Source organism: Contarinia nasturtii, unplaced genomic scaffold, assembly GCF_009176525.2.
Source record: "Contarinia nasturtii isolate CC-2019 unplaced genomic scaffold, AAFC_CNas_1.1 Cnas_scaffold_5125, whole genome shotgun sequence".
NCBI classification, from domain to species: domain Eukaryota; kingdom Metazoa; phylum Arthropoda; class Insecta; order Diptera; family Cecidomyiidae; genus Contarinia; species Contarinia nasturtii.
In genome coordinates this window covers 1-8,757 of record NW_022202403.1, presented here as the reverse complement: position 1 = coordinate 8,757, position 8,757 = coordinate 1, and the positions used below count along the sequence as shown (strand labels likewise).

At 33.3% G+C, this 8,757-nt stretch overlaps 1 protein-coding gene across 1 annotated transcript; it reads left to right on the top strand.

Moving 5' to 3' along the window:
• The first annotated feature begins 4,661 nt into the window (after nt 1-4,661).
• LOC116351281 (histone-lysine N-methyltransferase SETMAR-like) lies at nt 4,662-5,535 on the top strand. The gene is made up of 2 exons (XM_031783363.1): nt 4,662-5,061; nt 5,108-5,535. The coding sequence occupies exons 1-2, from the start codon at nt 4,662-4,664 to the stop codon at nt 5,533-5,535; spliced, it is 828 nt and encodes a 275-aa protein (XP_031639223.1).
• Nucleotides 5,536-8,757: the final 3,222 nt, after the last annotated feature.

Below are 8,757 nucleotides of genomic sequence, written 5' to 3'. Positions count from 1 at the left end.
GGTTGATTTTAAAATTAGAATTAAAAATACCACATTTTTTCTTTCTGTGAAGATGTAAAAAAAACAACAACACTGTAGCGCAGCTAGCGCCATTACGGTCGACTATGGGGCTCTAGCAACCGGATAATATTATTATGAGATTGGAGAAATATTTTTACGGGAACTTTTTACCCGCGCCATCTCTATTTATGTCAGTTAACTTGATTTAGATCAGTCGTATTGAAACGAAAAAGAGGAGAAAAACAACAACAATAGTATGGCCACACAGAGCTGTACATCTGTGCTGATGCATACATACACATATACGCTCTCTTCATTCTTTCATTCCATTGTTAAACGTATCTCACTGAACAACAGATCTATGTAGCCATGTTATTGTTGTTGTTGTTGTTTTTTCTCTTTTTCGATTCAATGCAGTGCAACAAAATTGAGTTCAACTATGGAAAACAAGATGGCATAAATAAGGGGATTACGCATTCTTTCTCTTCATAGGCTTCACCGGTTGGGCTCTAGTTAGCAATTAGCGACAGAACAAACGTGTTTTCACAAGTTGGTGGCAACTTTAGATAATAATTTCTTATTAAAATATATTCATAATTTTCTAATGCAATTTGTTTCGGTTTTTTTTGCCTGTTTAAATAATCAAGATTAAATTATTGAATAGCAAATATTGTTCGTTTAGCAGTAAGTAATTTGACACACAAAGTATAAAAGTTAGCGTGCGATACACATTTCATAAAAAACTATATTGTTATGGCTTTCAAAGAAATTTTGAATAAAATTTCGTGTTGTTCATTCACACAAAACTTTTTCATTTGGAATGAATTTCTATGTTTGTGCTTGCATATTTGATTATTTTATCAAGATAAATATAAATACTTGGCCCCATATATGGTGGCAAGTGCATCAAATCCATTATAGAAATTCGCATAACAATATAAAATTGAAAACATTCAGTGCTTTCTATTCTTTCTAAAACTAATCGTGAGAGTTCTACAGCTTTTCGTAATAATCATGGATTGCCGGCTGTTAAGTTGAGTGAAGGTAAGTGAAAAAAAAGATGAAATCGGGCTGAACATTCACACTGTCTATCATATGTTGTGTTCACGGGAGGTGTAAGCACAGATTAACCCCCCTCCCATAAATTATCTTAGATCCGCCGATTGAAGCAATTTGAAGTTTACCACCAAATAAAATACGATTTTAAAATTGTGAACCCTTCTTTGTTCTCTAATTTATTTGAGACAGAATGTACACTAGATAGAACAAGATTTTGAAAGTGAGAAGCTCTTTTCCTAATTTTTCTTGGTCGAATGAAAACCACAAACAACACCCTCCCCTTAATTTACCTACCGTGCCTATGTATGCTGCCTCTACATATGCGAATATATTTCTCGCTCTCTCTCCCCCTCTCCTCAAAACGTTGAATGAAAATAAATGATAACGAGAGTTGCGTGTACAGTGAAAAGAAATAAAAATAGAATGAGTATGTTTGCGTTCGCGAATAATCTGAAAATATACAAAATACGTATTGTTGTCGTTTCTACTGTGTTCGGAAAAAGATTAATACATTTTCTCTTTTTTTCTTGGCTCTCATTGTTACCGTAGTCGCCGGCATTGTTGCGATTTTCACAATAGAAAAAGTTTTCCTAGCAGCTAACGTCGCACAGCATATGGCAAGCGCAGAGGACATGGACGCGCACTGAACAATGGAATGAACTTAAAATCCCCAAAGAATTTCGCTCTCAGTTTAAATGAACGCATAATTCAACAACAAAATCAACATACAAATATATTTGTGAGCTGCAGCCAGAGCTTGAAAATAGAACAACATTTTCGAGCCAACAATAAATACCACACAAAAATAATCAAACAAGAATTTTTTTTCGTCAAACGAAGTGGTCGCCTCGACCCGGACTGGCTTTTAAAAACAAACTCATTCGTGACAACATGAAAAAAGTAGAAGTTCATTGAAGAATAACGGGCGAGTATAAAGATATTATTTGGAAAAAAACATTTCGAGTTGTATTGAAATTCAAAACTCAACGGTTATAGTTGTGAAAAATCTAAGAATAGACTCAATGTTTGAATGTACTGAAAGAATCGCAGTTCTTTGAATATTGCTTTTAGGTCACCACTTTTGCAATTTAACAAAATGTATATTCTTATGTCAACCTTGATAGTTTTATTGTTTCATTTTCTACAGAGATAACATCGTTTATAAAAAATCATATTTTCTTCAAAAGTATCAAATGATGGTAACCAAAGGTATAATGCAATCAACATGTAACTGAAGTATAACTTAACACTTCTTATTTGATCTCAATATTAAAGTTTTGAAACAATGTGAAAAATTTCATGTTCAATAACATAGAATTTTTTGGTTGTACTATATTTTGTTCATATTTTTGACAAAAATTACAATTGTATGTCCATTTTCTTGTAAGCCTGTCTGAAGCAGCAGTTAAAAGAGAAGTCTTTAAAAATCACACCTTGAGCAAAGCAAATAAATTGTTTGGATCTGTGAGAAGCTGTGAAGCCACATCAAATATATTTATATTTTATTATTACTCTTGGAACGAAATAATGATTAGATAACATCTAATACAAGAACATATGCGAATTATGGAAATTCACTATATATTCATACCTTTTAATCGGGTCAAAATGAATAATTGAAGAAAGGAAAAGTGTGTGCGTGGAATCCGATTAAAGTGCGGCGTGTCCGTACGTTTCCCAAATGTAAATATGTGTTCGTCGTTTTGTAATCACCATATGTTTTGTGTAATAGATTTTGTGAGCCCCATAGTTAATAATGGTTGGCTTTCACATGCGATCACACACACAAAAAAATTGGCTTCAGATTAAGAATATAAATGCGCTGACACAATTTAATGCATTACAATGCTACTTACTTAAACATACTAAACATTCGATGTTATGCAGATCAGATCCGGTAGCGGTCTCAGGATAAATACATAAAATACAAGCTATATAAATAAAGAAACAAAGCCAAAAACGCACAAATAAACGCAATATTGATGTTGTCATCAAGCAACACAATACCATACCGACCAAGCAACTATATAATACAAAAGTCGAAATTATTCAAATTTACCGTTTTTCCCTAACTCATTCAGAGTTCCTCCAAGGTAAGTAATTGTATTAAATCACAGAGGAAAATTTGAAAAATGAGCCCCGAGTACACATCTCAACCCCTCAGTTTTGAACTAAAATACAGTCAAGTCGTTTTTTTTTCACGTAATTCATTATTTTCTTTTGAGCTGATCCAAAAGTTACAGCACAAAGTCAATCGTATGACATCTTGAAATGAATGAAATAGAAATTAATTTGGAACACCGACAGTACAACTCAGTTAATAAATTATTCAGATAATCGTGTTATTAAAGTCATTCGTATTTGATGTAAATGACGATTAATCCAATTTTGCTTAAAACTCATATCATATCCAAAAAGGTTCAGTATTCTCTTCGTCTCCTTATGTATTTCGGGTTGTTTAATGTGTCCGAAAGAAGTTGGTATTTGATTTGATTGATTTGAAAACCAAATTTTCAATATCATTATCCATTTATACATAGAGTTTGTGTGTATCATAAAACAAATTTTGGGTTGGAAATATTTCAATTTGTAAGGATTTCGTTTGTGTATGTTCCCAAAAATGATTTCGATTTATTTTCTTGCGCACAAAGCCTGAAAAGAAAGCATAATTGAAGATTTTTTCTCTAGCATTTCCCCCAAAAAAGGTTCCTTCTACGGAAAAGCGCAAACAAAACGGATTATTCCACACAAAAATGAGCCCTAAGAAGACCGGACATAAATGATAATTCCTATTTGTTGTTATGTGCTGTATTAAAAAAAGAGCAACGGGTATAAAACGATGAAAAAACTACTATCAATTTTCACATTTTAATGTTTGCAATGTCCCAATCATTCAATGAATTGTAAACACATCACTGATTCAAAAAATTTACAAAAAAAATAAATACAGTCAAAAGCTACACTGATTTTAAAATGAATAGATAAAACAAACGTTGCACAAGTTTATAATAAAATGTAAGCCATTAATTGTGGGCATGTCCAAAGTCTGCTCGATCAATTATACCCCGCAATAAATCCGTAAATATATTCATATGGAAAATCAACAAGTAGGTAATTGTTATGTCATCACTTTTTGAAAGTCTGTTAATCGTTAACTTCACTGAAAAAACATTGATTTCACAATATGTATTACAAAACTCTGGTTAGATAATTTTGAAAAGGATATTGTTACATTAAATTTAGTAAAAATGGATTGAAAATACCCGCTGATCAAAAAGTTCTCGGAAATCGCGAATTAAATCGAGCGCGGGTCGCGTATGATCAAATTTATTTTTTTGTTAGGTTGGTAGTATCGACCTCGATATATGTGCAAAAATTGTGCGCAATATGTTAGCTAGTATGTGTTTGACAACGGTTTGTTTTGGTCAATCCGAGTGCGTTTTTCGATTTTTTACAATGGATAAAATAACTGAACAAAAGGGTGTTTGAAATTTTGTGTTTTGAATGAAATTTCTTGTGCGGATACATTAAAAATGATACAGAAAGCCTTTGGGGATATTTCCATCAAGAAAACAACAGCATACGATTGGTAAAAAGCATTCATGGAGGGGCGAGAGACCTTTGAAGACAAGCCTCGTTCTGGTCGACCATCAACTTCTGTAACCGAGAAAAAAGTCGAAAAAGTGAAGAAAATCGTGCTATCAAACCGTCGTGTTGGCATTGGAGACATAGCTGAGGAGCTAAACATCTCCTATGGATCGGTGCAACACATTTTGGTTGATTTACTGAACATGACACGCGTGGCCGCACGGCTTGTTCCAGAAGAGCTGACTTTTGAACAAAAAGAGCGTCGAGTGGCAGTGGCAAAAGAGATGCTTGGCAATGTGTCCGAAGACCCAAACTTCATAAAACGGATCATAACTGGTGATGAGACATGGATTTACGAGTATGACGTCGAAACCAGCCAACAATCATCGGTCGAAAGTGAAAGTGTTGCTGACGGTATTCTTTGATTATCGCGGTGTTGTCCATTACGAATTCTTGCCAGAAGGTCAAACCGTCAAAAAAGAGTATTATCTGGCTGGTTTGAAGCGTTTGCGCGAAAAAATTCGCTTGAAAAGACGAGAATTGTGGACCGAAAACTCATGGATTTTGCATCACGATAACGCGCCATCCCATACGGCTCTCGTTGTTTGTGAATTCTTGGCAAAAAATCAAACCAAAGTCATTGCTCAAGCACCGTATTCGCCAGATATGGCTCCGTGTGACTTTTTTCTTTTCTCCAGACTCAAATTGCCACTGAGGGGTAAGCATTTGGACACAATTGAAAACATCAAACAAAAATCGAAAAAGGCCCTTAGCGAGATTTCAGCGCCGGCCTATGCCAAGTGCATGGATGAATGGATCAAACGTTGGGAAGCATGTGTTAATTCTAATGGTAGTTATTTTGAAGGTGACAATAAAGATTTGCATTAAAAATGTATTCGAGTGTGTTTTTTTACAATTTCTGAGAACTTTTTGATCAGAGGGTATGTCAAAACGTCAAATGTATCGCTTTCACACATTGTGTTCGTAACAACAATACAGCGTAACACACAAATTCAATTTCTTGAGAATTGCACACAGCTACATACAAACTTACACATAGTCGTACTCAAGACATCCATTGAAATGAATTATTGTGATGTTGATACAGTTAGTTCAATTGAAATAGAATGCGTGTGCAGCAGTATTTGGGCCGTTATGAATATCAAATAAAAAACCTCTAACGAAGTGAAGAGCGAGTGACAAAACCAAAATGTGAATCAAATGTGAATATACATTTGAACATTCAAAACGTTGCAGAAATTCCTCAATTTTTACTGTCAGTATGGACTGATGACGCAATGCAACGTTCCGAATATACAAATGTATATTAAGTTTTTAATCACAGTACACAGAGAAATTATCTATCATTTATTTTCGTCACAAAATTGATATAAGAAATTTTGTGTTTCACATTTTGGTTTCGTCACTCGCTCTTCACTTCGTCAGAGGTTTTTGCTTTGATATCAGAAATTTTGTGAGAGTAATTTTCCAAATTAAAGATTCAAAACATCTCCACACATGAATTTTAATAATTTTGAAATACAATTAAAATATGGACTTTTAGACTATGTTTTTGGCTCCAAATGTCATAAATTATGGCTCATAATGGGGACGGCCAATTTTCAGTGTGTGTGGTATACACTTTTTTATCTTTGACTTGGGGCATAAATCGATGAAATTCTCAAAAGAAACTATGGAGTCTTTTTCGAGAAAATATCTGTTATGTGTCCGGCCAGACGGTCAGATTTTGATTTTTGGCCGATTTGGCCACCTGAATATGACATTTTTAAGATGCAATTGGCATTTTTAAGACGCCATTCGATAGCTTACTTTAAGACCTTTCCAACCAATATGCATATGCTCTGCACAGTAAGAAAATATCAGCCGAAGCTATACGTAAAACCTACTGGTACGTGCGCTCATACATTTTTACATCTTTTACATCTAGTGAACACACGATTTTTCGGCTGATTCTTTTACTCTTTGTGCGTATTTTCGCACAGTCGAAAAATCGTATGGTCACTAGATGTAAAAACGTATGAGCGCACGTACCAGTCGGTTTTGCGTATAGCGTAGGCTGATATTTTCTTACTGTGTGGGTATGTCAAGTATAGGTGCCACAGCTACAGATTTACCAGCATTGAAATTGTAATGTTACTAACCATTACATTAACATAAACGTCTGTAATAGTTAATAAAATTATAATAGCTATTAATGTAATGCTAACATCTAACATTACAATTTCAATAGCTAATACCGATAATGTCTTGTTACAATAACGATGTGAACGGGTAGTATTGTTAAAAATCTAATATTAATATTAGATATTATTATTTAATATTAACTTTAAGTTGAAAATATATTTACAATAGATGGAGTTTGTGTCTGCTCTAAGCTCAGTATTGAAATTGATTTGGTTAATGAGCAATTTCAATGATGAGCTTAGAGCAGACACAGACGCCATCTATTGTAAATATATTTCCAACTTAAAGTTGTGTTGAAAAGTCTCAATATTAATGTTAGATTTTTGACATTAGCGGCAGCGTTGAGTAACATATTATTATTGTAACGAAGCATTTAATTTTTTCATTCATGGACCCTCTTTTTTGGATTCCACTTTGAAAAATATTTCGATTCCACTCACCATTTATTGAGTGGATAACGAATGGATTCGGGTGGAATTACATTTTTCTGCGACTTTATTGGGTGGATAAAAGATGGAATAAATGAGTTTTACTCTAGTGTTAATTTGATTACTTTGGATCTAGATGAAACTTGTTGAAAAAATGTTGGAGTCACCTGTCGTACCAAATTGTTTTAGATTCCTTATAAAATTACCTTTCGAATGGTATATAAAATATGGAGTTTCCAGCAGGTTTGATGGCGTTTTACACTGGCCGTTTGGCCGAAATATGAAAAATTGTGAGAAAAATCGGCTTCCGAATCTTATTGCAAGCAACCTAGTTCTATGATTTTGATGAAACTTTGCCAGATGATAGCTCTTGAAGCCTTTTTTCAACGGTATATAGCTTATTAGCCAATCAAACTTGTGAATGTATTTCCCAGGTGGCCGTTTGAGGTGGCTCAGTTATTTATTATTTTTGTTCTAAAATCTATATAAAATGTCGCATAAATTTAGTTATTTAATCAAATTTCTCCTATATTTATATAACTTTGCTAAGTTAAATAATTCAAATTTTCACAACAAAAAAAAAAACATTTTTGTAGAAATAGAAAATGTAGAAATAGTTAGTGAAATAGATCGTTAGTTAGCAGTTTAATAAAAATAAGTGCGTGTCAAGTCGAATTTTTCCAATCGATGAAATTTTTTGTTTACAGTCGGAATTACTTGAAAATTGGCATGCCTTATTTTATTCCAGTAGAAAACTACAAAAATTCCAATATTTGGAGTAAAAGTTTTTTTGGAAAAATGTGAATTTTGTGAAAATGAAATTTTTTGTTTACAGTCGGAATTACTTGAGAATCTACTGGAAAAAAAGGCATGCCAATTTTCAAGTAATTCCGACTGTAAACAAAAAAATTCATTTTCACAAAATTCACATTTTTCCAAAAAAAATTATTCCAAATATTGGAATTTTTGGATGGGAGCTATACTCATTTTTTGTCCGATCACATTGAAAATTTCAGAAAGTTATTTTCTACTGAAAAAAAGCGCAAACCAAATTTTAAGAAATTCCGACTGAAAAAATTCCCTCGTGTTAAAATGGCATTTTCCTCTGATTACTTTGAATTTTAACATCTGAGTTTTCTGAGAGTAGTTTATGCGGTTTACTGCCTTTTTGAAGTTCAACTACATAGGTGGCAATTTAGCCAAAATGAGAAAAATATAGGTAAAGTACATTTTCGAGCTGCATTGCAAGCAACCTAGTTCTATGATTTTGATTAAATTTCGCCAGATGATAGCTCTCAAAGTCCTCTTTCTAACGCTATATAGCTTATTAGCCAATCAAACTTGTGAAGAGTTTTGGAATTTCAATTTAATTATGGCATTGACAAAAACCTTAGAGAAAAACGAAATCCATGTGATGCATTTATTATTTGGTCTTCACAATACTGTCAAATTTTAAGCCCAATCCGTGCATTTGTTC